The sequence below is a fragment of the Aotus nancymaae genome, unplaced genomic scaffold (genome assembly GCF_030222135.1).
Source record: "Aotus nancymaae isolate 86718 unplaced genomic scaffold, 86718_ANA_hifiasm-v0.15.2.pri h1tg000010l, whole genome shotgun sequence".
Taxonomy (NCBI): Eukaryota; Metazoa; Chordata; class Mammalia; order Primates; family Aotidae; genus Aotus; species Aotus nancymaae.
Window position 1 is genome coordinate 11,271,888 of NW_026988421.1, and position 27,663 is coordinate 11,299,550.

Genomic DNA, 27,663 nt, shown 5'->3' on the forward strand with positions numbered 1-27,663 from the left:
TTTTCCTTTTTAGCCCTTTTATTAGTGTGTTTTGTCTCCACCCAAATTACTGCGTACCAAGCAGCTAATAATAAAAACCAACTGACGTAAAGTCTCTGAAATGCATGCAACTTAAAATTCCCTAAAGCACACATCGGTTCTGAGTTTCCGAGTCTGATTTTTACTGGGCAGAGGCTATGGTGCTGCTGGGTTGCCAGTGGTGTCTGTCGTGCTGCTGGGGTTTGAAGTTGCTGCTGCTGCTGTGGCTTCCGGCTGCTGGGTTTGTGTGTGGGGATCTTCACTTCCAGCATTTTTCTTGCCCTTGTCTGCTGCCACGGCACCCATCTCCATGATTGCCTGCAGTGGCTGATCAGCCTCAAGGTTGCTGGGCTGGAGTTCATAGACCTGGACTTGACCTGGGACATCAATGGCTTTCTGTTCAAGTTTTTCCAAGATGGTCTGAACCTTCCTGACACCATCTCTCCTGGCCTGACGCACATCAGCTCGTCCCTCGGGGTCCACTGAATCCAGGGCCAGCAGCTCTTTGGTCAAATACTCTTCGATCATCAGGTACTTTTTGTCAGTCTTCTTGCCTTCAAAGTTGTCTACAGCCTGCTCCAGCCCCTGCACCTTCTCCAGGATGGCTTCCACTTTCAGCACTCCTGGATGTTTTGGGGGAGCCTCGGCTTCTTCTGGTTTTGGAGGTGTAGCTTCTGCAGGGGCAGTGCTGGCAGCTGCCGTCTCTTCTGTAGCCACATTCTTGGGGGAAGAGGGAACAGCAGAAGGGCCAGGGCTGGGAGAAGGACAAGGAACTGGAGCAGGGGGAACTTTTACCTCTACCTTCTCAGAGGGAGGTGGGGGCTTCTGGGAAACAGGTTTAGAATCCGCCTCTTTGCGGATCACTTGAATTGGGACGTGTCCAGGAGGGAGATCTGGTCCAACTGGGCCTGGCTTACTTTCTGGTTTGTTTTCAGGTTGGGGAATAGGTACAGATTCTCGATAGGTCATGGGCTGCTGAAAAATATAAAAAATATATTTATTTTTTTTGAGATGGAGTTTTGCTCTTGTTGCCCAGCCTGGAGTGTGATAGTGTGATCTCCACTCACTGCAACCTCCGCCTCCTGGGTTCAAATGATTCTCTTGCTTAAGCCTCTGAGTAGCTGGGATTAAAGGCATGTGCCACCACACCTGGCTAATTTTGTATTTCCAGTAAAGATGGGGTTTCTCTATGTTGGCCACACTGATCTTGAACTTTCGACCTCAGGTGATCTGCCCGCCTTGGCCTCCCAAAGTGCTGGGATTACAGGCGTGAGCCACCGTGCCTGGCCACAAAAAGACATTTTTAATAACTGACTGGAAGTCACAGATTAGAAAGAAAACTGGAAAATGGCTTTTTAAGGAAAGTTTAATAGTATAAAATATTTTCAAAGTCAATCAATGGCTGTTACAAAATAATAACATGGTATTAATCATGTATGTAACTAAACTATTAGTTAGGCTTCCACTTATCACCTCAGGCTGTGTTACCTTTCACTGAATTTCTCTGTAGATGGTATTCTTACAGCAATGAAAAGAAACTCAGTAAAATTTTCAAAAATGAAAATAGCTAGCCTGGGCAATATAGTAAGACCCCCAACCCTACAAAAAATTATTTATTTATTTATTTATTTATTTATTTATTTTTTGAGACAGAGTCTCGTTTCTTCACCGAGGCTGGAGTGCAATGTTGCAATCTCGGCTTACTGCAATCTCTGCCTCCCAGGTTCAAGCAATTCTCCTGCCTCAGCCTCCCAAGTAGCTGGGATTACAGGCATGTGCCAGCACACCTGGCTAATTTTTGTATATTTAGTAAAGATGAGGTTTCACCATGTTGGCCAGGCTGGTCTCGAACTCCTGACCTCAAATGATCGACCCACCTCGGCCTCCCAAAGCGCTGGGATTGCAGGCGTGAGCCACTGAGCCCAGCCCAAAAAATTTTTAAAAATTAGGTGTGGTAGCTTGTACCCGTAGTCCCAGGTACTCAGAAGGCTGAGGTGGAAGGATCGCTTGAGCCCAGGAATCCAAGGCTGCAGTGAGCCATGATCATATCACTTCACTCCAGCCTGAGTGATGAATGGATGAATGGATGGATGGAAGGAAGGAAGGAAGTTAGTTTGAGATGGAGTCTTGCTCTGTCACCCAGGCTGGAGTGTGCAGTGCTGTGATCTCAGCTCACTGCAACCTCTGCATCTCAGGTTCAAACAATACTCCCACCCCAGCCTCCCGAGTTGCTAGGATTACAGGTGCCCTCCACCATGCCCGGCTAATTTTTTTGTATTTTTAGTAGAGATGGGGTTTCACCATGTTGGCCAGGCTGGTCTTGAACTCCTGACCTCAAGTGATCCCCCGCCTTGGCCTCTCAAAGTGCTAGGATTACAGGCATGAGCTACTGTGCCTGGCCTTATCTTGGCTCTTATTCATGTAAGTGAATATCTAAAGCCTCTTTTAAAAATCTCACCCTAATTTCATCAACTGGGAAATAAGTAGACTATCTTATTTCTAAACTATTCCCAGTTCAAAACACTCGATTCCACTATAATGTTCAGTTAGGTGAAATCCTGGAAAGCCTCCCAAAAGGGAACTTTGAATAAGCTCTAAAAGGGAGGTTACCACCAACACAGTTAATGAAGGTGAAAACAGGATGAAATATTGTTTCACTGATTATGAGAAATATATGAGAATGATTTGGGGAAAATACCCATCTCTCTACAAATGGGCACCTCCTAGGATTGCTGAACCCAAGTATGGATCTGGTATGAGATTTAGCTGTCTACACACCAGCAACCTCCTTTTCCATCACATCGCTTTCGACAATCCAGACACCCTCAACTTTGGCCCTGACCATTCACAACCAACCACGTGCCCCTCCTTAGGTTTTGACAACAATGGTTGTGTACGAAGTGACTTCAGAAACACTTAAGAGAGGGTGTTCTACAGCCTGTGCTCTTCAAAAACATCAAGGCCATGAAAGCAAGGAAAGGCCGAGGAACTGTTCCAGACTGAAGGAAGACTAAAGACAAGTTACGTCTAAATGCGGTGCTCATGGTCCTTGTTTCAATCCTGGAGCATATCCTGGAATTGGGGGAAAACTGCCATAATAAGGATTTGAAATGGGCTTCGTACTGCATAATAATACTGGAAGAATGTTAAATTTCCTCAATCTGGTAAGTCTACCATGGTTCTGAATGAGAATGTCTTCCTCTTAGGAAAATCTTTGCTAAAGTATTTAGGGAAAAAGGAACATGATGTCTGCAACTAATTCTCAAACAGTTAAAATACATCAACAATACAGGAGAGAGAAGAAATGACAAAGCGAATGCAGACATGTTGAAAAGCAGTGAACTGGATGAAGCATATGTGGGATTTCTTTGTATGATTCACACAACTGTTCTACAAGGTTGAAATTATTTCCAAATAAAAAAGTTCAAAACACTTTAAGAGGAGGGTGCTCTATTCCAGGGCCCTGGACAGTGTGACCACTTGTAATAAAAGAATATCCCATATATGTTCACAGAGGGCTTTTCTTTTTAAAAACTGTAGCAAAGAATTCAGCTGCTCAAGTTGCAGCCACAGGGGGCCCAGGGCTGCTCAATGTTCTGCTGCTAAGCTGCAAGCTGCTCAAACTAAATGACTTCCTCTTCCAGGAACTTGTACCTCATGTCTCCACTGGAAGATCAGCAGACCCCTGCCTACAACCTTCCCCAGGCCAGCATGGTTTCCTATCTGCCATAGCTGGCTGATGCCTCAGCTAGGCCACGTGGTATCTGACTGCCAAGGGAGGAAGAAGGGGTAAGACACGGGCCCTGTGGTCAGGCTCAGCCCTAAGCTGAAGAGATAAAATCAATACTTCTGAAATATCCAGAATAATTACATGTTGAACTCATAGAAGTTGGAAGTAGTTCCTCATTAAGGAACTCATATGGGGCATCATGAGATGAGAAGGATGAATAGGCTTCATGGAGGAGACAAGACTGGCTCATTGTCAGAGGACGGGGAGAACCTGTACTGTGCAGGCATTTCAGGAAGTGGGTTCAGAATGGGCAAAGGCACAGGGCTGGGAATGAACTGAATGGGCCTGCAGAGTGGAGCAAGTAACTGAGCGGAAGGTGACAAGCTGCCTACACCCAAGATGAGGCTGTGGCTGCAGTGTGGACGGGGGTGTGAGGAGCCCTGAAAGGGTGTGGTGGGCACTAAGGAACCTGGTCCCAGTTGTGTGAGTTCTGCCCAAGCTGTTTCTTCTGCCCCAAGTCAGCCACAATGCACAATGATCAGCCCAGCAAAAGCTGCAGAATGCAGAGGGTTCACAGCCTGAGCACTTGTCCTGCCTTTCTGTTGACATCCAGCAATTTCCCAAATCTCACTTCCCTCCAGGTACACGCAAGTTAAATAGGCAGGGCTGAAGAGGGAACCCAGGGCACCCACAGAGCTCCTGTGGCCCTAGAGAGATGCCACCGTAACCAGTCTGCTGACAACTCACTTCCCGTACCTGAGGCCTGTCGACCACTGTGTGCACACGGATGGGCGACGGGGAGTGGAGTGGCGTGCTGCTCCTGGCTGGTGAGCCCTCTCGGCTCGATGCACTCTGGACAGGTGACCTGAATGGGGATGCCGCCCGCACGGGCCGGGGCTCCCAGTCATCCCCCTGGATCTTGTGGTACACAGGCTGGTGGGTCTGGTATTCCCCTTGCTGCGCTGGGTAATGCATCTTCTGGGCTTGGTGGAAGGAGGGCTGGGCTGCTGGCCGGGTAACGTTCTGCTCGTGTATCACCGGAATGGAGATGTAGCCCCGAGGGAGCTGGTGACTGCCCAGGCTGCTCCTGCCAGAGGAAGGCAGGCTGGCCGAGGAGGATGAGGATGAGCAGTCGGAGGCAGCTGGAGACTGGGACCGCTGCAAGAGACACAGGGTAGAAGGCATGACCCCACGAATGACCCCCTGCCTTGGCATCCTGACCATGCTTCTGCTGTGAACCTGCTCAGGGCAACCCACATCCTAAGACCTCCTATATGTAATTTCCAATTTTCAAAATGTGGGGTTAAGTCTGAGGGCTTTGGGGCTGGGCATGGTGGCTCACACCTGTAATCCCAGTACTTCGGGAGGCTGAGGCAGGCAGATCACCTGAGATCAGCAGTTCAAGACCAGCCTGGCCAACATGGTGAAACTCTGTCTCTACTAAAAATATAAAAATTAGCCAAGTATGGTGGCACATTCCTGTAATCTCAGCTACTCAGGAGGCTGAGGATTGGAAATTGCTTGAACCCAGGAGGCAGAGGTTGCAGTGAGCCAAGATCAGCCATTGCACTCTAGCCTGGGTGAGACTCCGTCTCAAATACAAAAAACAAACAAACAAAAAAAACAAAGACTGAAGGTTTTAGAGTCAAGGGGCCTATGTTTAAATTCCTAGTAGTTCAATCATTTTCTAAGCCTAATTTGAAATATAGGAAGAGTGCCCTTCCCTCACCAGGTTGCTCTGAAGGTGAGGTCAATTGCCTGGGCATGTGGCTCAGCCCCAGGCCAGCACATAGGAAGCGCTCATACAAACGATGTGTTGTCCCCACTACCCTTTCTCTACCAATCTACAGAGAACTTGGCTAGCAACCGGGAGCTGCAAGCATCCCGTGGGGCCCAAGGCAGGTCAAGCCCCTTTCCCTGCTGGGCCACCTTCTATTTACCTCAATTGAGAGCTTTTCCCCTTCTAAGTGCCTTGTTAGCTTAAATTTGAAGATGTCTCTGATTTATGTGTCACTTTGATTTCCTGCAGCAAAACCGTTATAAATACAGGTATTAATTTTTTTTTTTTTGAGACGGAGTTTCGCTCTCGTTACCCAGGCTGGAGTGCAATGGCGCGATCTCGGCTCACTGCAATCTCCGCCTCCTGGGTTCAGGCAATTCTCCTGCCTCAGCCTCCTGAGTAGCTGGGATTACAGGCACGTGCCACCATGCCCAGCTAATTTTTCGTATTTTTAGTAGAGACGGGGTTTCACCGTGTTGACCAGGATGGTCTCGATCTCTTGACCTCGTGATCCACCTGCCTCGGCCTCCCAAAGTGCTGGGATTACAGGCTTGAGCCACCGCGCCCGGCCTTTTTTTTCTTTTTAAGACAGTCTTGCTCTGTTGCATACGCTGGAGTGAGTGGCATGATTTCGGCTCACTGTACCCTCTGCCTCCTGGGTTCAAGCAATTCTCAGTTACCCAAGTAGCTGGATTACAGGCACACACCACCACACCCCACTAATTTTTGTATTTTTTATAGAGACGGGGTTTTGCCATGTTGGCCAAGCTGGTCTTGAATTTCTGGTCTCAAGTGATCCGCCTGCCTCGGCCTCCCAAAGTGCTGGGATTACAGGTGTGAGCCACCACACTTGGCCAGATACTACCGCTTTAAGAAAAGAAAAATGCCTCTGGTATCCCGCATTAACTGTTTCCCTCTCAAGCATGTGGGAAGCTGAACAGATTCAGACAGGGCTGAGGCAAGCATGACTCTGGGTGCAGACAGGACATGGGATTTTGTGCCCAGAAACAGTGCTGGCATACACAATGGGACAATCCACAGACAGGAAAATTAAGAGGGCTTACTGCTCAGGAATCCTATTAGCAATGCCTCAAATCTCAGCTAAGAACCAGATTAAGAACTATTTTTTAGCTATTAATGCACAGCATCCACTGGTATACCCCTGACATATTTTGCTTCAGGATTAAAATGCTGCCTTCCTGACTCCTTACTTCTTTTTAAACTGTGGTGCACGGTGAGGGCAGGCATGGGGTCTCATTTTCCTATCAACACAGCTCCACAAGCAGATTTATCCATAAGCATTGAATTGAGCAAAATGGTACACAGCTATCTCTGTGTTTCTGAATAGAAAGCCCAGGGTAAATAAGGAGCATGGAAATCAGGAGACAGGAGGCAGGCTGGGCTTCTGCTCCCAGCTCTGCTGTCTCCACCTGTATGCATCTGGAGCGGGCAGGCTGCGGTGTGCCTTTCCGAGCTCCGGTTCCTTAACTACGAAAGTAAGCCACATGATTCCTGCCCTGCCCCACTGAAAAACACCCCTATTCAATGCTGGGGGATGATGTGGGGCCATCACCCTGTCTTTGCAGGGTGACCTCTGATGCTGCAGGCCAGGCCCAGATGCCCTGCATGTGAACAGGTGCTGGCCCAGGGCACTGTCCTCAGGGGCTGGGCCCAGCCTAGGAAGCACAGCGGCTCGCTCCCCAGCAGGCCTGTGAGCCTGGCCTCTGCTTACCTCAGGTCCGTGGGAGGCTGGGGGCTGGGCTCCTGCAGCCGCTGCCACCTGTCCACACTGTTTATCTAGCTGAGTGGTTTCTGGCATGCCCCGCTGAGGTGACTGGGACCTCTGAGGAGCCGCTGCTGCTGCCTCCGTTCGGAATCGCTGCATCCCAGGCTGGGGATAGGCATGGAAAGGGTGCGGTTGCCGGTTCTCAGCGCCTTCATGGAGCACGGGAATGGGAATGTAGCCTGGTCGAAGCTGGGGGTACACAGGGTGGCCTTCCCTGGCGGGTAACAGCCTAGAGCCCTCCCGGGAAGGGCCATTGGCAGAGGATGAAGTCTCCTGAAATAAAAAGCGGAGAAACACGGGCTGGTTAGAAACTGGGAAGTGAACCCTCCTGGCAGAGGAAACAGTGTGGCACCTGGCACTGTGATTTTCCCGAGTGACTTGGGCTGCAGGGCGTCAGCTAGCTCCCAGCCCCTGCTCCCTCCAAGCCCCTCACCCCATAGAGGCTGCTGTTTGGCCACCAGTTTAGGAATTAGGAGCATCAGGAGAAAGCCAAAAGTATCTGTTGAGCACAGGAGAGGTCCCCAAACTGGTAAGACGAGTTTCTTTTCTGGGTGACCGGGTGACCCAGCTGCCCACGCCTGCCCGCATTTTCAGAGACCCAATCAGAAGGTGAGCTCCAGGAGCAGGGGCGTGAGCTCCAGGAGCAGGGGTCAGCTCCAACTTCTATATTACAGCAAGCGTCTGTTTCCAAAAAGGCCCTCATATTTCCCAGCAAGACAGCTTGTACTGGGCCCCAACACAGGACACGGTTTGGGAATCTTCACAGAGCAGTGGGCTGGGGAGCGAGGGCTGCCTCCTCAGGAGTATTGTTAGAACATGAGGCAGGAAGGGGAAGGATAGGGGTGCAGAGGCAGCGAAGGGGAGAGCAGCATGCAGGGTTCACTGTGCCGCCTAATGATGCCAACTGACAAAGATTCTCTGCATGGCCAGACCTTAGTCAGGCGTCTGAAGCTTCTCCTAGCCCCATCTGTGCACTTCCTTGTAAAGTCCAGTTTCAGCAAAAGACACTGCTAAGTCAGTTTAACTAAAAGCCCCCTCCCCAGCCTGTCTGATCAGGTTCCTCAGCCTCCATCATCCCCAGGTGCTGTCTAATCACTCTGGCCTGTCTTGGCCAAGAATCCTGTTTGGTCAGTGTGGCCAGACACGCCCTTACCCCTGCTGTTTCCTCTTCTAATCTTCCATCCACTGACCCCTACACTGCTCCTTGACTATAAATTCCCACCGGCCCTCGCTGTATTTGAAGTTGAGCCCAGTCTCTCCCCTGACTGCCAGATGCCACTGCTGGGGTCCCTGTGCCTATCTTGATGGCCCTGAATAAATCTTCATGGCTCTGCTTTAACAAGTATCACTGAATAACGTTTTCTTCAACACAACAGAGCCTGTTTGGGCAAGGAGCTGTTGGGGTGCCTCTCTTATGTCCTCTCTTGAAGTTCTCCCTTCAGTGGCCTGGCTATTTTGGGACCCTTGAGAAGGCCAAGTTCCAGATGTACCACAGGAAAGATCTTATTTCAGACAACAAGGCTGGCCAGTCACTCACTGGCAATGCCATCTCTCAGCTAGTAGGGGCTGCGCAACAGAAGCCCTAATGTCCCCAAGCACTGAGGGTCCTTTCACAGGAGGGGAGCTACTGATCTGTGTCACTTACACATATCTGCGTGGGGCAACTCTTAAAAAGGGGAGTGATCCTTCCTGACGGAGGCAGCTCTCTGCACATCAAACAAATGCCAAAGAATCTATGAGCTCGTAGGGTACAATCTCTACTGTTGCAAAATCAATCAAAAGTAAGGACAGATATTGAGGGCTGCTCTGCACTTTGAATGAACAGACCATTAATTCGGTGATGTTTCTATTTGTGTACAGGCGTGGGCACCAGGTGGCTGACCCTGGTTTAGCCCTTTCAGGCCCATCAACTGCCTCCCTCCTGCTGAGACCCTGCCCTTGGAGGGCCTCCAGCACAGGAAAGGCATGGGTGTCACTGTGTCCTTGGGGACATAGGCAGACAGGCATTCTCAGATTAGAATAGCCACATGCTTAGGGTGGCGGCATTACATTAGCCTGCTTAACTCTCAGGTCACCCAAGAGCAGGAGTGGGTCCAGGCCTCGCGTTCAGGGCTGAATTCCTACCGTGAGACGGCCCTGAAAGGGAGCCAACGAGAAGCATAGAAGAACCCTCTACTACTCAGTGTTGAGCTATAGCATGCCTGTGGGCATGCTGTCGACTCACTGGAGTGCTCCTTCTTCCAGCCGAAATCAGGGTCTGCATTAATCCTGCAGTGTCATTTTGCTGGCTGCCCAGGGGCTTGCTGTTTCTTCCTAGCCACGCACAAAAGCCTCAACCATCTGCACACATCACATAGCAGGGCCCAGCAGTGAGCAAACCCTTATCCACTGCCTGCTCCTGGGCAAACATCCTGCCACCCGGTCCTATGGGGTTACCAAACCAGCAAGGCACACTCCCTGCCAACAGGGGATTAGGAGATGGGATAAGGAGGCAGGAAACAAAACAGAAGCAGAATTACTTGGAAAGCACAGAGGCCCTGAGGGATGGGGAAAGGCACAGGCTCTTCCAGGGTAGACAATGGCCTAGGTAGGGTGATTCGTCTCTGTTCCTAACAGTTCCGTGAGCTTAGGTAATTCTCTTACCTCTGTAAGCCTTCACTTCCTTTTCTAGAAAATGGAGCTAGAGGGCCGGGCGCGGTGGCTCACGCCTGTAATCCCAGCACTTTGGGAGGCCGAGGCGGGTGGATCACGAGGTCAAGAGATCGAGACCATCCTGGTCAACATGGTGAAACCCCGTCTCTACTAAAAATACAAAAAATTAGCTGGGCATGGTGGCACGTGCCTGTAATCCCAGCTACTCAGGAGGCTGAGGCAGGAGAATTGCCTGAACCCAGGAGGCAGAGGTTGCGGTGAGCCGAGATCGCGCCATTGCACTCCAGCCTGGGTAACAAGAGCGAAACTCCGTCTCAAAAAAAAAAAAAAAAGAAAATGGAGCTAGCAACACCTGCCCTGGAGAAATGCTGTGAGGTTTTATAAGGGCACATCTAGAGGGGTGCCCCAAAGACCGGCAATAAATATGAGTTTCTCCCTAAATAGGCACGACATTATGCTCTTCAGTCCAAAGTGTCAAAGGAATGAAAACTGAAGGATAGGGCCGGGTGCAGTGGTTCAAGTCTGTAATCCCAGCACTTTGGGAGGCCGAGGCGGGCAGATCACCTGAGGTCAGGAGCTCGAGACCAGCTTGACCAACATGGCGAACTCCTGTCTTTACTAAAAGTACAAACATTAGCTGAGCATGGTGGTGTGCGCCTGTAGTCCCTGCTACTTAGGAGGCTGAGGCAGGAGAATTGCTTGAACTCACAAGGTAGAGGTTGCAATGAGCTGAGATCATGCCACTGTACTCCAGCCTGGGCAACAGAGCAAGAATTTGCCTCAAAAAAAAAAAAAGAAAGAAAGAAAGAAAAAGAAAAAGTGAAGGACAAAATGAATTGGTGGTGCTAGAAACCAGAATGGTGGTCACCTCTAGAGGAGATGGTGGTGACTGGGAAGGATCTTGAAAGAACTTCCTGAGGTGATGGGAATATTATCTTTTTCTGGGTGGTGGTAAATGGGTGTATAGCTATGTAAAACTCCATCAAACCCCCACACCGCACACCCCCGCCATATCCCACCCACACTATCCGGTTTTAACCAGGAGAGCTGCCAACCCCAAACCCTTGGATCCTTGCAGGGCCTGGAGTCCTCAGACAGGCCTTGAGGAGATGCAGCTCCTCCTGGGGGAAGCCCAGGATCCTGAAGGCCCTTGAGCCAGCCTGCTACGAGCTGAGCACCTCATGCATCTCACAGAGCACATCTGTGCCTCCATTGAAAGAGAAAGGGAAGAAGACAGGAGAGGGAGGGAAGAAGGAAAAACAACTCTGTCTGCACACGAGACTATGACAGCAGAGACTGCTTCCTGGAGCCAATATTCAACCTTTCCAGAGGCATGGCTGGGTCACCAGGAAGGAATGTGGTCACCACAGGCAGGGGTGGTGGTGTCAGAAGAGCGGTGGGAAGCAGAGGCAAGGGGCGGGCTTGGGGGTCAGTGCTGAGCTGAGGAAGATTAGGATGGAGGTGGGAGCTGAGGTCCACCCTTCTTAGTGCTCCCACCATCACAGGAAATGCCTCAGCAAGACAGGGGGACTGGAAAGGAGAAACCAGGACATGCTGGGAAGCGAGGAAGGATGTCAGGGAGGAGAGTGAAGAGGCGAGTACAAAGCAGGGAAGAGGGCCTGGAACTGGGAAGAGGCACCCGAAGACGGGGGCGAGGTGGGGGAAATGTCTCCACTGCACATGAGGTCCACTGAACGGGCCGAGCCTGCTGGCACAGCTGGAAGGCAGAGCGGTCAGGACAGGCAAGGGCAGCCTGGCTGCTTCTCCAACAGTCTCGAGGTCTGTACTCTTGGGTCTGTGTGAATTAATGACCCATTTATGCCATTTAATAAAAAAAAACATGTGTCTCTTTGTGAGCAATGCATCTAAAAGACATTCCAGGCTCCCCTTCCACTCTGGTGGGGTTTGCTAAAAAACAAAAAACACACATTGTTTTAGATAAGTAAAAAACACATGAATTTTAAAAAATAGGCAATTAAACACTTCTATGTGAATGAATAATTTCAACCAAAAATGAAATTCCCACCAGTAATGAGGTCTGTGCAGGGAATGCTGACGCCACCTTCTAATGTTCCCATCCACCATCATTAGAGTCATGACAGCAAATGCTTCTGCTTTTACTAAGTAAAAAACACCTCCATTGCACTCTAGCCTGGACGACAAGGGTGAAACTCAGTCTCTCTCTCTCTCTTTTTTTTTTTTTTTTTAAGACATAGTCCCGCTCTGTCCTAGGCTGTAGTGCAGTGGTGCGATCTCGGCTCACTGCAACCTCCGCCTCCCAGGTTCAAGCAATTCTCCTGCCTTAGCCTCCCAAGTAGCTGGGATTACAGGTGCACACCACCACACCCAGCTATTTTTTGTATATCTAGTAGAGACAAGATTTCACCATGTTGGCCAGGCTAGTTTCGAACTCCTGACCTCATTCCACCAACCTTGGCCTCCCAAAGTGCTGGTATTAGAGGTGTGAGCCACGGCGCCTGGCCGAAACTCTGTCTAAAAAACAAAACAAAACAACAGCAGCAACAACAACAAAAAAGCACCCCCTGGAAGAGTTAAATTGCCCTTTCTCTCTTCTATGGTGTTTTCAACACAATCTAGCAAAAAGAGATATTTTGTAAATAAAATAATCAAAAGAAAAAAATGTGTAATATTTATAATTCCCCTAGAATCTGACTAAAACATGTCTCTTCAGTCTACTAAGCGTTTTCAAGTTTAAGCACATCCAGAAAATGCTTCTTGGTTCTACCAGCATCTCTCAGATAAGCCTCACTACATGCCTCTTCCTGATTCAAGGGGGAGCTGAGAATCTGCCTCCTCAGAGTTGGGGAACAGCTCTGTGTGATCACAGGACAGGGACTGGGGTACCAACACGGTGACCAAGCAGATGACTGGTGATCCTTGTGGCCGCCTGGTCAGGGCCCACCTGCAGCTCAGAGTTCATAATCCATATCTCTGGTTAAAGACATCAGGAATACATATTACACAAAATCCAATTAGGAAAGAAGCACCCAGGGGCTCAGTCCTGACTCTCACTGCTTATCTCACTATATTAATTTATAAAACGAATTGGTTAATTCTGCCCTCTTGTTTGTGCATTGCATCAAAAATCTGAGACATGTCTCAGGGCACCAAACAACTCCATGAGATGGCCAAAATAAAAAGCAAGAAAAAATGACCCCAGATGAGCCAAAGTTTGCCCTATTATGTACAAGATAATTATCATTAGAGAAAGCCTGAGGTCAGGTTCTGAGCTTCGGTGAGCTGTTGGCTTCAGAGGAGGTCTAAACTGCACTACTGGTTTTTAACAGCAAATGGGCACCAAGGGAACAGCAGGAGGCCTGGGAAGACTGCACTTGGTCCCAGCCCTGGCTCTGCCCCTAAATACATGTGTTACAGAAGCAACTCACATGCCCTCTGTGAACCTTAGTTTTCTCCACTGCAAAATGAAGGGAAGGCCCAAAAATATTCTACAAAGCAGTGGTTCTCCAGCCCTTGGGAGTATTGACTCAGGAAATGCAAAAAAGGAACATTCTAAGCCCAACCCCAAGTAGGTCTGTTTCCGTAGATATGTGATGAAGCCTGAAGGTCCGCACTGAGAAACAGTGATCGCAAGTTCCTTCCAGCTTTGACACTCTTCCAGCCTGATTTCCAAAGTCCCTTCAAGCTCTCAACAGCTATATAAAGCCCTCAAACAAGGAAAAGTTAATGTCACAGAAATCTAAAACGACCACTCCTAACTACACTCAAATAATATCAGAATCTCCAGCACTCAGAGCATCCCAAAGTTTCATGTCCCAAATGAAGAGGAGGGCCCAGACATGGTGGCTCACACCTGTAATCCCAACACTGTGGGAGGCCAAGGCGGGTGGATCACCTGAGGTCAGGAGTTTGAGACCATCCTGTCCAAAATGGCCAAACCCCATCTCTATTAAAAATACAAAAATTAGCTGGGCATAGTGGCAGGCACCTGTAATCCCAGCTGCTTGGGAGGCTGATGCACAAGAATCACTTGAACCCAGGGGTCAGAAGTGGCAGTGAGCCAAGATTGCACCACTGCACTCCAACCTGGGCAACAGACTGAGATTCTGTCTAAAACAAACAAACAAACAAACAACAACAAAAAAAACCCCCAAAAAACCAGAAACAAATGAAGAGAAGGAAGCTGCTAACCCCCAACCCTCAAGGAGTTTTTCTGCCTTAAAAACAGGGTGGGAGGCCGGGCATGATATCTCATGCCTATAATCCCAGCACTTTGGGAGGTTGAGGCAGGCAGATCATGAGGTCAGCGGTTTGAGACTAGCCTGGCCAACATAGTGAAACCCCATCTCTACTAAAAATACAAAAACTAGCCAGGAGTGGTGGCACATGCCTGTAGTCCCAGCTACTCAAGAGGCTGAGACAGGAGAATTGCTTGAACCCAGGAGGCAAAGGTTGCAGTGAACTGAGAGTGTGCCACAGCATTCCAGCCTGGGCAACAGAGGGAGACTTTGTCTCAAAAAGGAAAAAAAGAAAAAAAGAAAAAAAAAAAAAAGCAGGGTGAAAACAACAGCTCTTGGGCACCTGTTAGGTGTCTGTCTGGCTAGGCGCATGCCAGGCACACGTGTGTTCATGAAACAGCCATGAAGAAGAATCTGCCTTGACCACCACAACTGAGTCCCTGTACACTGAGTGGCCACTGAACCCTGAAAATGGACACCTTCTGGGAGCCCCAATCTTGGCTCCATGGAACAGTGCTCTTTAAAAAGTGGGCTCGGCCAGGTGTGGTGGCTCACTCCTGTAATCCCAGAACTTTGGGAGGCCAAGGTGGGCAGATCACCTGAGGTGGGGAGTTCGAGACCAGCCTGACCAACATGGAGAAACCCCATCTCTACTAAAAATACAAAAATTAGCCAGGCATTGTGGCAGTTGCCTATAATGCCAGCTACTCAGGAGGCTGAGGCAAGAGAATCGCTTGAACATGGGAGGCGGAGGTTGCAGTGAGCCGAGATCGCGCCATAGGACTCCAGCCTGGGCAACAAGAACAAGATTCCATCTCAGAAAAAAAACAAAAAAGTGGGCTTGACATCCACAAACTACAGCTTCACCACTCTGGTCTGAATTAGGAGAAACAGTAACAAAGGCAACTCTTAGGGCTGTCCCGGGGCACTTCTGACTTGGCAGCCCTGGAGTATTAAGTAGGACACAGATTGTATTAACTGGGTTTTGAGGCCAGAAGAGCCTTCACATGGGTCAGATGTTGAGTTTTACTAACAATACTTCAAAACTTCTAAAACAAAGAAAAAAGATGGAAGAACATAGGAATCCTGGAACTCCCCATATGGCTAAGACCTAGATCAAAATTAAGTGGCCTGGCTCGCCTCCATCAGGTAGGAAACAAACAAAACATACTTTCTTCCAAAGCGCAACAACAGCTGGGCTCAGTGGCTCATGCCTGTGATCCCAGCATTTTGGGAGGCTGAGGCGGGTGGATCACATGAGGTCAGGAGTTCGAGACCAGCTTGGCCAACATGGTGAAACTCCATCTCTACTAAAAATACAAAAAAAAAAAAAAAAAAAAAAAATTAGCCAGGCATGGTGGCGGGTGCCTGTAATCCCACCTACTCAGGAGGCTGAGGCAGGAGAATTGCTTAAACCCAGGAGGCAGAGGTTGCAGTGAGCCGAGATCATGCCATTGCACTCCAGCCTGGGCAAGAGAGTGAGACTCTGAATCAAACAACAATCAAAACAAAAACACAAAGTGCAAATGGAGTCAAGCTTCAGCACCCTACTGAAGCTCTCTGCTTGCTATGATGGGGTGCACGAATGAATGCAGTATTACTGTCCATTTGATACAGAAATAAACAATCAATAGCCATTCGCATCCCTACAGCCAAAGTCAAAATCCTTTCAGTTCCCACTGGATTGTAATGTAGGGTCTCTCCCACTACCCCAGCACTGTTCTGAGTACATAATAGACTTGGGGAAAATTCTGAATAATAAACTAAGTCCACATTCCACTTAAAGCACACCTTAGGAGTCAGGCTTTGCCCAGAGACTCCTGGTAAGACACGAGGTCTGTGCCAACCACATACTCTATAAACAATCACAAGTCACAGGCTATTGGAGGATTTATCTAATACATCTGTTACTATATATATATATACACATATATATACACATTTTATCCTGGGATAAACAGATGACTATCCCTACATGTTTTTAATGGGAAAAACTTTTTTTTTTTTGAGACGGAGTTTCGCTCTTGTTACTCAGGCTGGAGTGCAATGGTGCGATCTCGGCTCACCGCAACCTCCGCCTCCTGGGTTCAGGCAATTCTCCTGCCTTAACCTCCTGAGTAGCTGGGATTACAGGCAAGCGCCACCATGCCCAGCTAATTTTTTGTATTTTTAGTAGGGACGGGGTTTCACCATGTTGACCGGGATGGTCTCGATCTCTTGACCTCGTGATCCACCTGCCTCGGCCTCCCAAAGTGCTGGGATTACAGGCTTGAGCCACCGCGCCCAGCCCGAAAACTTTTTTTTAGAAGATGAAACCAACATTGCTTCTTTTTGCAGCTGTGTCCAAATAAACAGGAATGAACCAGCATGAGCCTGTGTCTTCAAGTTGCCACCCTGGGTTCCAGTCCCTCCTTGATGCTCACCAGCTATGTGACCAGAGACAGGACTCCTTGCTACTAAGACTGTTTCCCTAGCTGTAAAGATCCCCACATTTCCCAGGGGTCTTTGCAAGATTTAAGTGAAATAAGATACGAGTCTTTGTAAACTCTGAGCTGCTCTGTGCCCTAAATAATTGCGTTTCTTTTTCTTTTCTTTTTTGAGACTGAGTCTTGCTCTGTCGCCCAAGCTGGAGTGCAATGGCACCATCTCAGCTCACTGCAACCTCTGCCTCCCGAGTTCAAGCAATTCTCGTGCCTCAGCCTCCCAAGTAACTGGAATTACAGGCATGCGCCACCATGCCTGGCTAATTTTGTATTTTTAGTAGAGACAGGGTTTTCTCCATGTTGGTCAGGCTGGTCTCGAACTCCCGACCTCAGGTGATCCACCTACCTTGGCCTCCCAAAGTGCTGGGATTACAGGTGTGAGCCACCACGCCTGGCCTAATTTTTGTATTGTTATTGGAGATGAGGTTTCACCATGTTGGCCAGACTGGTCTCAAACTCCTGACCTCAAGTCATCCACCCGCCTTGGCCTCCCAAAGTGCTAGGACTACAGGTGTGAGCCACCATGCCGGGCCGTAACTGCCTTTCTTTATTCCACAAATAGTTATTGATGGACTCAGCTTTTCTCTAGTACTAGCTGGTTGGGCGGTTTACAAAGCCTAATTATTTTTTAAAAATATTTATTTATTTATTTGTTTTAGAGACAAGGTCTTGCTATATGGCCCAGGCTGCTGCTCTTGAACTCCTGGGCTCAAGTGATCCGCCTGCCTCAGCCTCCCAAAGTTGGAATTACAGGTGTGAGCCACTGTGCCCAGTCCAACAAAGCCCAATTCTTGAATCTGTCGCACCAAGTTGGTAGCAAGCCGGTTAGAATTAGAAGCCCCTTTATCTGAGAGTCTTTTTTTTTTTTTTTTTTTTTTTTTGTATTTTTAAAACCAGAACATTTATTGCTTGACTAATCGGGTGAAATTCTTAAGATGAACTGGATGCTGCAACAGCTGCCCTCTTGGGTTTAGGTGTTGTTCCTTCATGGAATCCATGCCTGAATCTGCGGTATACAATTTTTAGGTGCCTCATTACACCAGTCCCGGTGGTATTTCGTCTTTTAGCCTTGGCACTCCAGTTATACTTTCTCTTGCGCTTGGCGGGGTAGCCACATTTGCTGCAGGTCGACTTCTGAAGGTGGTAGGCCTTAGAACCACAGCGGCGGCACAACGTGTGCATCTTATTGTGACGCTCCCCAAATGATGACGTTTCCTTCGTCATCCTGCCTCTGCGACCGGGACCAGAAAAGCCTGAGAGTCTTAAGAGGACTAATTAGCAAGGATGTCACTTTCTCTGCTGAAGACTGTATTTAAAGTTTCACAACCTGGAAGCAAACAGCCAAAAACAACTCTAGGGACCTGAGCCCTAAACTACCCGCCTCTCCAACAGGCCGGGCCACTGCTCTGGGGAAGAGGCCTGCACTGCAGACAAACTCTCAGCTGAGCAGGGACACCTAGCTGCACTGACTGTGGCTCTATGCACACATCTCCCTGAGGCCTAGGGAGAAAAGCCAAGCCAGGCTGGGGCACAGAAGGGTCCGCCTGGGAGCAGAACATCTGCTGGCGTTTCCTCAACATCCTCGGTGGCCCCTCACCAGGGCACACGTCAGGCGTTCCCAGGCCAGGCACCATCCGCAGCTGCTGGTATTTCCCCTGCTGGGGGCACTCGTCAGAATCCAGCCTGCCTGCAGCCCAAGCCCTGCAGCCCACCTCACGGGTTTCATGTGGCAGAGGTAGGAACTGGGATGTCACACAAAAGTTAGCTTCAGGGCATGTGAGAAACGACCTACCTCTTCTTCAGGAAATAAAAAAAAAAAAAAAAGCAGAGTCACCTGCTTTAATCATCCAAAGTTACAAATCACAGATGGAAAGTACCTGAAATTTCCATCCCAGAAAGCAAACTCTGAATTTAGACAGAAACAAGGAAAAGGGCCTCTCTCATCTGCTACATTTCCATACTAAAAGTGAACACCCTGGTCAGCCACCTGGCAAGTCCGTCCTCCAGACACCACCCTACAAGTGTCTGTTAGGTCTCAGTGCACAGCATCAGCGGACGTGTATTCTGTACAAAATACAATTTCCAAAAGAAAAACATCCTCAGTTCATCAGCTGCAGTGCAGGCAAGGGGACCCTCTCTGATGGACGGTGAGACCCTTAAGTCCCGGGGGGCTCTGCTCCCACCTGCAGCAGCTTCTCAAGCATTTGGCCCACAGCAGCCACACTCCCTACAAGAGGGTGGTGGCACTTGGAAAACCCCTCCCTCCTGCCATCTGCAGTGACATTTACACCCCTAAGAGTTGGGTCCAGAACAGCTGTGCAGGTAATTGGTACCTCAGTAAGGCAGCCTGATGTCCCCCCTTACAGGCTGCACTCCTACTTCCTGCCTGGTATTTTGGGGCTACACAGACAAGGCTAAGGAGACCCTCCCCTGGAGGAGCTGGGGCTGAGTAAAGCTAGCGCTCTACACAGCACAGTGCCGGAAACAAGGCCCCAGCCTGTCTTGGGCAGAGAATGGGGAGATGCATCTACGGACACACGGGCGGGGGATGGCAGCCAGGTCAAGGCTCCGCAAGGCCCCGCAGCTTCATCTGTTACTGTTCTTCTACATCCTCCACTCACAAGGGGTATGGGAAGCCCCAGGGAGGGCTCTGAGAGCCACCTGGACGCTGGTAGAGGGAGTCAGCTACACTCTGTACAAGGAGGATAAGAGGAGGCCTTGCTTCTAATCTAAGAAACAAGATCCCAGGCCTCTCGGAGAGCTCAAAGGCCTATGGACAGCCAGGACAGTCTGCTGTGTGGAGAGGCCACACACCTATCTGAAAACACATTTCTACGCCACAGAGCAGGCTCCAAATATTTCTGGGGGTTCCACACATCCATTAGTTCAGGCTGTGGGGCATTCACCTCTGATGCACCATCTCCCTTGATTCTCCCAACCCTGTTGGCAGGAGTGTTGCTATGCCCACTTCACAGAAGGGGAGACTGAGGCTCAGGGAGGGTAAGTGCTTTGCCTAAGATCTCTAGAACCCAGATTTGATAGTAAGGCCAGGTAGATGCTAACCTTTCTGCTACTCCTGTCACAACTGTACACTGTGGTAACATCCACGTGTCACTAACATCTCCAAAACCTTCATCTTCCAGGGTAAAATGCAGCAGGAGAGAAAGGCTTCCATTTCGCCTGGCCACGTTGGGCTGAGGCTCAGACCTGGAACATTCAGTTCAAGTGTGCTCTGGGTCAGGGAGCCAGCACTCGGTGCTGAGTCATCGGGCCAGTCAGAAAGGGGCCAGAACAGTAAGAGCACTCAACTTAATTCTGAGTCACCACAGCCCCAAGACCACAGGGACGCCCAGCATGGAGCGCTATCAGAACCGAGGAAGACCCCACCCAACCGAACCCAGGAAGAAGTGCTAACTGGGCTTGGATGCTGGGGGTCTGAACTGATTCTGAAAGGAAGGGCCAGTGAAGGGTCTGGCTTTTCCTCTGCACATGAAGGGGCCTTCCCATCCTCCCACTGTTTGGATTTTTAAACCATCCAATCATTTATTCATTCATTCAGTGTCAAGGAAGAATTTTTTAAATAACTGAAAAAAATATAGAATTCTATTTTAATAAACACTGAGGAAGATACTTTAAAATGGAAAATGTTTGTTCTCAACTGAATACTAAGGAATTTTCTGTAAAAAGTCTTCCCAGTTCACTGGAGCACAGCTCTGTGCTGGGAGCTCTCGGACGGCTGGGTTGTTTACAGGCTCCTGACGCATAGAGCCGGCACTCTGTGATTCTAGGCTTTTCTGAATTGACAGTGAATAAGAAGCTTCACGTATATGGTGTCTGATCTTACTGCTAGCCACACGAAAAAAAATTTTTAAGAGACTCCTTTCACAGTGCCCAAGGCTGCTCTCTGCGCAGCTATGGAAGTGGGGTCTGGCTGCTGCCAGCTCCCGGCCTCTCCAGCCCTGCTGGAAGATGCTGTGTCACTGGGAGAAACAAAAAGAGCTTCTCCAGACCTGTAAGGACGAACTGAGGAAATCAATACTGAAGTCCTTTGTGCAGAGAAGGCCATTTGGAAAGTGACAAAAAGGAGCAGGCCTCAGGGTACCTTTAGGAGCCCAGGATAACTCTGCAGTTCTTAGGAACCAATGAAAGCCTTGCTGGGACACACCTACACCCTTTACAGGCAGTTTTTCTGGAACTGCTTTTGAGCTCTGGGCCCAGGCCCATGTTCTAGCCTTTTCGACACAGTCACTCCTTCAATCTTTTCTGAGCCTGTGGACCCTGCCAGGGATCAAGAAGCAGAGATGAAACACACAGACTCTGCCCCAGAACTCTGAACAGAGATGTGACCCCAAGGCAAAGTAGAAAAGTGCTGAGCTTAGGAAAAAAGATTCAAATTAAAATAAAATGGAGTCCAGAGGAGAAACGGCCTGCTTCGGACCAGGGCAAGGCAGGACATGCTCTGTGGAGAATGGCCTCGAAGTGGGCAGACTTATCCTCTATATGGCATTTAACACTGGGACTCACTCACTGTGGGCACCCAGTGAATTTCAGATGCGGTAAAGGAGTGAGTGAAGAGCCGGGCCAGTCTCCTAAGTCCAGACCCAGGTTCAAAAAGCAGGCCAATATTTCTGATGAACTGTACAAAGATGGATTCAGGACTGTTTATCACCTCAAGCTGCGCCTGGGGAGTACAAAGCAGCCAGGCCTGCTAAAGGCAGATCTATCACCTATTCAGGAACACAGGTGGGGTAAAGCCACAGAAGTCTTTCTGTTTTGCCACAGGCCAGGCACACTGCCTCTCTGAGTCCACTGTCCCATACATAAGACACTTCAGAGAACTGATGAGAATTTAGTGATAAGGCTTCCGAAAGTACCCGCCAATATCTGACACATATGTATGTTGACAGACAGAAAAATCCCACATTCATTCCTTTCCCCCTAAATTCTTCCTAAGCTTTTGCAAGCTGCCTGGCTTCCTAAAAAGCTGCCAAGGTCCCCAAGATATCTTCATCGAAATATGTGAAGACTTAACAACAGATATCTCACATGGTATCACACGTGCCACATGACGCATAGAGATAAATCCTGCACCTACAAAACAAGGGGCTCTGGAGGCTGCCTCAGAAGGCCAGCTGATCGGTGTGGTGGCGCGTGCCTGTAATCCCAGCTACTAGGGAGGCTGAGGCAGAAGAATCACTTGAACCCAGGAGGCGGATGTTGCAATGAGCCAAGACTGCACCACTGAACTCCAGCCTGGGAGACAGAGTGTGACTGTCTCAAAAAAAAAAAACAAAAAAAACAGAAGGCCGGCTGAGTCTATGCTCTGAGGCAGAAGCAGATCAGGGGTGTGCACTTGATTCACAAGAAAAGGGAACCCAGGAGGGGCTGGAGAATAACATGGTGAGGTGTGGCACAGGGTTCACCTGTGTTCATCAGTGCCAGAGGGTCTCAAAGATCCTAATAAGCAAGGCCTTTGTCTTCAGTTTCTTACATAAGCTCTCTTAAACATTTAAGAGCAATATGAAAACAGCAAAACTTAAAGGAGAAAAAATAGGTCTGGATGATGAATAGTTTTCTACTTTGGATGATAAACATCAGAACATCATTTTTAAATGTCAATAGAAAGTAACAAACATGTAGAGTGGTTTATATAAGGTGACTGTGTGTCATTCCAGAAACGAGGACAGCACTAAGCAAGCCTCATGGGTGGCATGAAGCTTTCTGACTCACAAGCAGCCCTGATAGCATCCAACAGTTAAGCCTTCCCAGCCCTGGCTAATATCAAACGCTGCCACAGGTCCTGTGTACAGGCTCCACCCTCATAAAGGGCACGTCTACCCCAAAAAACGGGACAAATGATGTTCTCGGAGGTGCAGTCGATTCTCGTGTGAACAACACAGGCTGTTATTTAGAGGGGAAAATGGAAATCCTGGATGAGCTGGGCTCCAAGGCATCTGGCCATGCTCTTCATCCCTCCCCAACAAATCACTTTCATGCAGTTGCACAGGAACTTGCTCAGCCATCACTGCAAGTTGCTGGAAATACTAAGAGAATGGCCACTGATTTCCTGACTGTGCTCTGACTCTGCTAAGAGGCACAACAGCTTGCAATCGATCTGCAAAGAGCAAAGTGATCTCATCTTTGAGAAAATTCAGGAGGCTGTGCTGAACCTTAAGCAGAATGAATGAGTCTCTCTACTTCAATCATAACTCGAAACATTTCCAATGTGCTCTGAAAGGATGTTTCTACCTCCCTCTCACAGTGCTTGAATATAATCTGTCAAATGATTATGGTGAGATTCTGCTGGGTGGGCAAGACAGAAAGGAAAGGCTCTGGTATGCTTCTTCCTGGGGTCCGGGAGGGTCTCTGGACCACCTCCCCACTCTCGCACTGCCAGTCACCCTCTCGCACTGCCAGACTTCGCAGTGTGCTGTTTTCACTCACTCCCCATGTCACCCCCATAGTCACACCTTCAGAAGCCCAGGCACCCGGGCGTTTCCCCAAGAAGGAAAATGGAGGCTCGGGAAAAGGCTCTGCTGGTTAGATGTTCAGGAGGCACTAATCTGCAGCTCCTCCCCAAAACAGGATCACTGGCCATCTGTGGCTCCCACTGCAGTGTGGCACAATCAGAACCACCAAAACAGCTTTTTGAACTTAATAGATTTCTGGGCTCTACACTGAGCAATTTAGATTTGAACATGGGGTTTGGGCAGGGAACTGGTGAGACACAGCCACAATCTGTGTTCTTAACAGGACTCCTTGGAGACTGCCAGGCTGGTAAACCCCAGGATCCACAGAGCTAGAACAGCCCTGCTCCATGAGGGAGGGAGGTCTCCCTCTCATCCCAGGGACGCCTGGAGGGGAACAGCACTCCAGAGTATCCGGCCTCTGTTTATTCAGGGAGGAGAGCCTGGAGGAGTGGCTACAACCAGTATTGAATGCCAACTTCTGCCAGGAAGGGTCCTGGACTGGTATGAACTTGCCAAATTAGTGGGAAGCCCAAGTGTACAGAAAATCAAAATCCAGGAAGACTGCAGGTGTGGAGGTCCAGCTGCTTAGAATGGGGCTGGATGAAGCCCAACATCTTTGTGGGCCGCTGGCCTGCTTCAGCAACAACAGAAGATACTTGCTTTCATTCTGCCCTTCTGCAAAAACAGGGAGTTGTCCTAACCACTTCAGGGAAGGCGGAGGATCAACTGCAAGATGGCAGGAGAAGACTAAATAAAATACAAAGGCCTAGTCTTTTCCTTTTTTTTAACTAATGTAGTTAAATTTTAAACATCCTAGGCTGATTGCAGTGGCTCATGCCTGTAATCCCAGCACTTTGGGAGGTCAAGGCGGGTGGATCACCCGTTGAGAGTTCAAGACCAGCCTGACCAACATAGAGAAACCCCGTCTCTACTGAAAATACAAAATTAGCCAGGTGTGATGGTGTACGCCTGTAATCCCAGCTACTTGGGAGCCTGAGGCAGGAGAATTGCTTGAACCCAGGAGGCGGAGGTTGAGGTGAGCCGAGATCGCACCACTGTACTCCAGCCTGGGCAACAAGAGTGAAACTCTGTCTCAACAAAACAAAATAAAACAAAAATGTTAAACATCCTGAAGCTGAGTCATCCCCCAAAAGAGAGGTTTCTCTTGAGCTCCTCGTGCTCAATGAACAGCTTTTTACTGACTGACAGCATTTCCTCTTGAAGTTGGTAATGCCCAGATCTGGGCCTCAGCTCAACTCCTCCAAAACTGCCCTTTGTTTTTCTGTCAGGGCCCTTTTCTCATTATGCATTGAGAAACCAATTTCGAACACAAAATGATACTGAAGGATTTTTCACTACATTTAGTCTTGAGTAAGGTGTAATTCACACAAGTGCAACTGAATTAGTCACCATATATTGTGTGTGTCAAAGCACAGGATCAAAAGCAATGAAGCACAAACAGCTCATGGGTTGAATGTTAGTTTTCTCCTTAAGTTTTGGTGCCATGCTCACAAGTCTCAAGTCATTGATTTGGTAAAGAGAACTCTCTTCTTGAGTTGATCATGTCCCATCATCAAAATCCAAGCAATCACAGCACAGAGGTCAGTGACCCAATAACTTGGTGGCCAGGAGGGCACAAAGATAATCAAGTATTTTAGCCTGCATGCTTCACAGTTTCACAAAACATTCATTTCCAACTTCTGAACAGACACACTGCCTCTTACTAGGACTCTCCTGACATCAGTGCTCTCCCTGCTATCGGTACTAGCTGGGTGACCTTCAAAAATCACACCTGAACTCTCCGGGTTTTTTCAGAACATAAAGAAGCCTACCTAAAAGATCTTCAAGGACCTTTCAACTTTAACATTTTGACTGTGAAATTTTCAAATAAACCTTTCCAGCATCAGACTTCTGATTTAGTAGTTCTTACTTTCTATTTGTTGAGAAGAATAATGGTAACTAAACCTGCTTTTTTCCTTTTAAGGTTTATGAAACCACAGCCTAACCCATGCACCAGGTGGTACAGGAAGATCTCAACTTGCTGGGTAAGTTGGGTAAGTTTCATGCTGAGAACAAAGTACTGGCAATGTTTACATTCAAACTTAATCTTCACTCATAACAAAGGCTGCCAGCAAATACTACTGTCCTTATGTCTACAGGAAGAAGCTCTCAAAATAATAGTTGTAAACCACACTAAAGATCATGTACATCCATGGAGACTGCTAAGAAAGGGGGTCTGAAATGAGCATCAGTTTCACCCAAAAATGGGTTGAACAGACACCCAAAAAGGTATATTTAACTGTGCCCATCCCAACTAATTACAGCCTCTTACATTAATTTTCAAGAATAAATATACAACTAATCTCTCGTAAATGTAAACTGCTGACTGTACACCATCTCACTGTTGGGAACCAGAGTTTTATCAACACTGTTAAAACAACAAGTGTATAAAAATGAAGAAATAATATAGGTCTTTCTTCTAAAATAATGGGTTACAAAGGATTTTTAATTTGCTGAGTTTTTAAATCTTCAAAATAATTTACCAGCTCTTTTGCTGCTTTTATTTTATCTTGCCCAGACAGCAGTAACAATTACACTTTCTTTAAGTATAATATAATTATTTTTAAAAACTTTTTATTTTGAAAGCTCAAATTTACAGAAAACTGAAATAATAGTGTAAGTATGATTTCCGAAAATTAACATACTCATTCCAAACTTATGTTTTCAAATTTCATGGTCTTGGGGATTAAGAAGTATATATCCTTGCATATATGTAAATGAGACATACTTCTGCTCTATTCACAAGGGTATCATTACTCAGTTATTTGTGTACTGGTAACAAATCCTAAGTATTTTAATACCATAACAAGGCAGGAAGCGAATGCCATTATAAATACACACATTATCCTTCTCTTTCTCTCCAGTGTGAGGCAATGTGGTAAGGCAATGGCCAACTGTAAGACAGTCTCCCATTTCTAGTTTAGAAACTGCTGGGGAGAAATGCACCCCGTTTTTTATTTTACAAGTGATACTAGGATACATACGTATCCAAAGCACTTTCAAACAATAATACAATTTTAATTTGAAATACATATATATATGTATATACACATAAATGTTTTGACACCAACCTCCTGAGTCATTGGGTGCCTCAGATGGGACAGTAGTGAAGACATCCCTCAACCAAGTTAGGGAACTTGAGAGGTAAAAATCCCCCAAAACCACCAACCAAGCTTGTGTCTCCCTCGCGTTCGCGGACAGCGGGGTGCGCCGCGGGTCCCGGGCCCGGAGGCCAAGCGGGCAGCAGGGACTGCGGCCTCCGGAGCCGACCAGGCCGGCTGCCCTCCTCCAAGCCCGGGAGCGCTAGGCCAGCGCCGGACACCCGGCCCTCCGTCCTGGACTCGAGCCGCGGACGGCACAGGGGCCACTGCGGGGACGCTTCCCGGGCCACCGGATCCCGGGGCCTCCTTTCGCCCCGACGCCTGTCAAGGGCGGGTCGGGAGCAAGGACTCGTCCAGGGGCCTCGGGAATGTGTGGCGGGGCGCGGAGCCGGTGTCCGCCCGGGAGGGGCCTTCGCCGACCCCCGGGCCCCGCCGCCTCGAGTCCCAGCCGCCTGGCCCGCTTCCCGCCGACCGCCGTCGAGGTGGCGCCGCCGACCAGGGCGGGCCGCGGGCCCGGCTCACCTTGGGGCCCTCGGGGGGCACGCGCGGGTCGTTCCACGTCGTGGTGCGGCTGTTGTGGTCCACGAAGAAGGGCCAGCCGGTCTGCGGGTCGATCTTGATCTCCCAGCCGGGGGGCAGGGGGTCGCGGTCACCGTTGCCGGACGCCACCTGCATCATGGGCGAGTGGGTGGCCGCGCTCATGCTGGGTAAGGGTTGGGGTCGGCCCGGAGCGGGGGCAGCCGGGTCGCGGGTGCGGAACGCCGGCTCCAGGCGCCGAGTCTCTGGCCGTGCCGCGCCGCGGGGCCTCTCCGCCGCCGACGTGTCCGGGAAGCCGGCGCCGGGCACCTTTATGAATTAAAGGCGGGGGTGACGTGGCCTGAGAGGGGTGGAAGTGTCTGGAAATAGCCTCCTCGCTGCCAGAGGAGAAGGAGGAGATAAAGGGAGGTAACAACTGGCCGGCTAGAAACTTCCAGTCCCGTCCAGAGAAGTTGGCTGCGGCCCGGGGTTGGATGCGGAGCTCCGCCCTGAGTCATCGGCTATAATCGCGGCGGGCGGGGCTGCGGGCGGGGGCGGGGCCTCGGCTCGCTCGCCCCTCCCCCCGCCCCCTCCCCGAGCCTCCTCGTGCGCGTGCCCGGGCCGGAGTGGCCGCGGGCGCGCCTTCGGGGTCTGACTGCGACTGGGACGCTGGACGCGTTGAATTGGGGGCGTCGTCCGTGCGCCCCGGGCAGGTTTCGGCTTTCACACTCCCTTTCTCCCTCTCCTTTACGCCCAGTGAGTGTTCCCGGGGCCGGAGCCAGTGCTCCCAGTGCCTGCCGCCCCTCTTTCCTGTACAAACAAAGCCATCTCACCCACCCCCATCCCCTCC

General features: G+C 49.3%; 2 protein-coding genes across 3 annotated transcripts; both read right to left on the reverse strand.

The window, feature by feature from the left end:
• Window positions 1-27,311, reverse strand: BAG3 (BAG cochaperone 3). Of its 2 annotated transcripts, none has more exons than XM_012448068.2 (4): window positions 26,820-27,311; window positions 7,261-7,587; window positions 4,505-4,906; window positions 1-993 (listed from the first exon to the last, which is right to left on the reverse strand). In XM_012448068.2, the coding sequence occupies exons 1-4, from the start codon at window positions 26,997-26,999 to the stop codon at window positions 175-177; spliced, it is 1,728 nt and encodes a 575-aa protein (XP_012303491.2). In that variant the 5' UTR covers window positions 27,000-27,311; the 3' UTR covers window positions 1-174. The 2 variants fall into 2 exon arrangements, with proteins under 2 accessions (XP_012303491.2, XP_012303492.2); XM_012448069.3 differs by having other exon boundaries at window positions 1-990; window positions 26,820-26,999.
• On the reverse strand, window positions 17,561-18,446 carry LOC110569503 (large ribosomal subunit protein eL37-like). The gene has a single exon (XM_064373656.1). It carries the CDS (start codon window positions 17,888-17,890, stop codon window positions 17,597-17,599), a length of 294 nt encoding a protein of 97 aa, XP_064229726.1. The 5' UTR covers window positions 17,891-18,446; the 3' UTR covers window positions 17,561-17,596.
• Window positions 27,312-27,663: the final 352 nt, after the last annotated feature.

What these genes read in the sequence shown, in the direction of transcription:
- LOC110569503 (XM_064373656.1), bottom strand. Translation starts at nt 17,890, where the DNA reads ATGACGAAGGAAACGTCATCATTTGGGGAGCGTCACAATAAGATGCAC.
- BAG3 (XM_012448068.2), bottom strand. Translation starts at nt 26,999, where the DNA reads ATGAGCGCGGCCACCCACTCGCCCATGATGCAGGTGGCGTCCGGCAAC. An exon ending in TGCCCCCCGAGGGCCCCAAG is followed by an intron (nt 7,588 to 26,819) that starts GTGAGCCGGGCC and finishes TTTTTATTTCAG; the next exon opens with GAGACTTCATCCTCTGCCAA. An exon ending in CAGTGGTCGACAGGCCTCAG is followed by an intron (nt 994 to 4,504) that starts GTACGGGAAGTG and finishes TATATTTTTCAG; the next exon opens with CAGCCCATGACCTATCGAGA.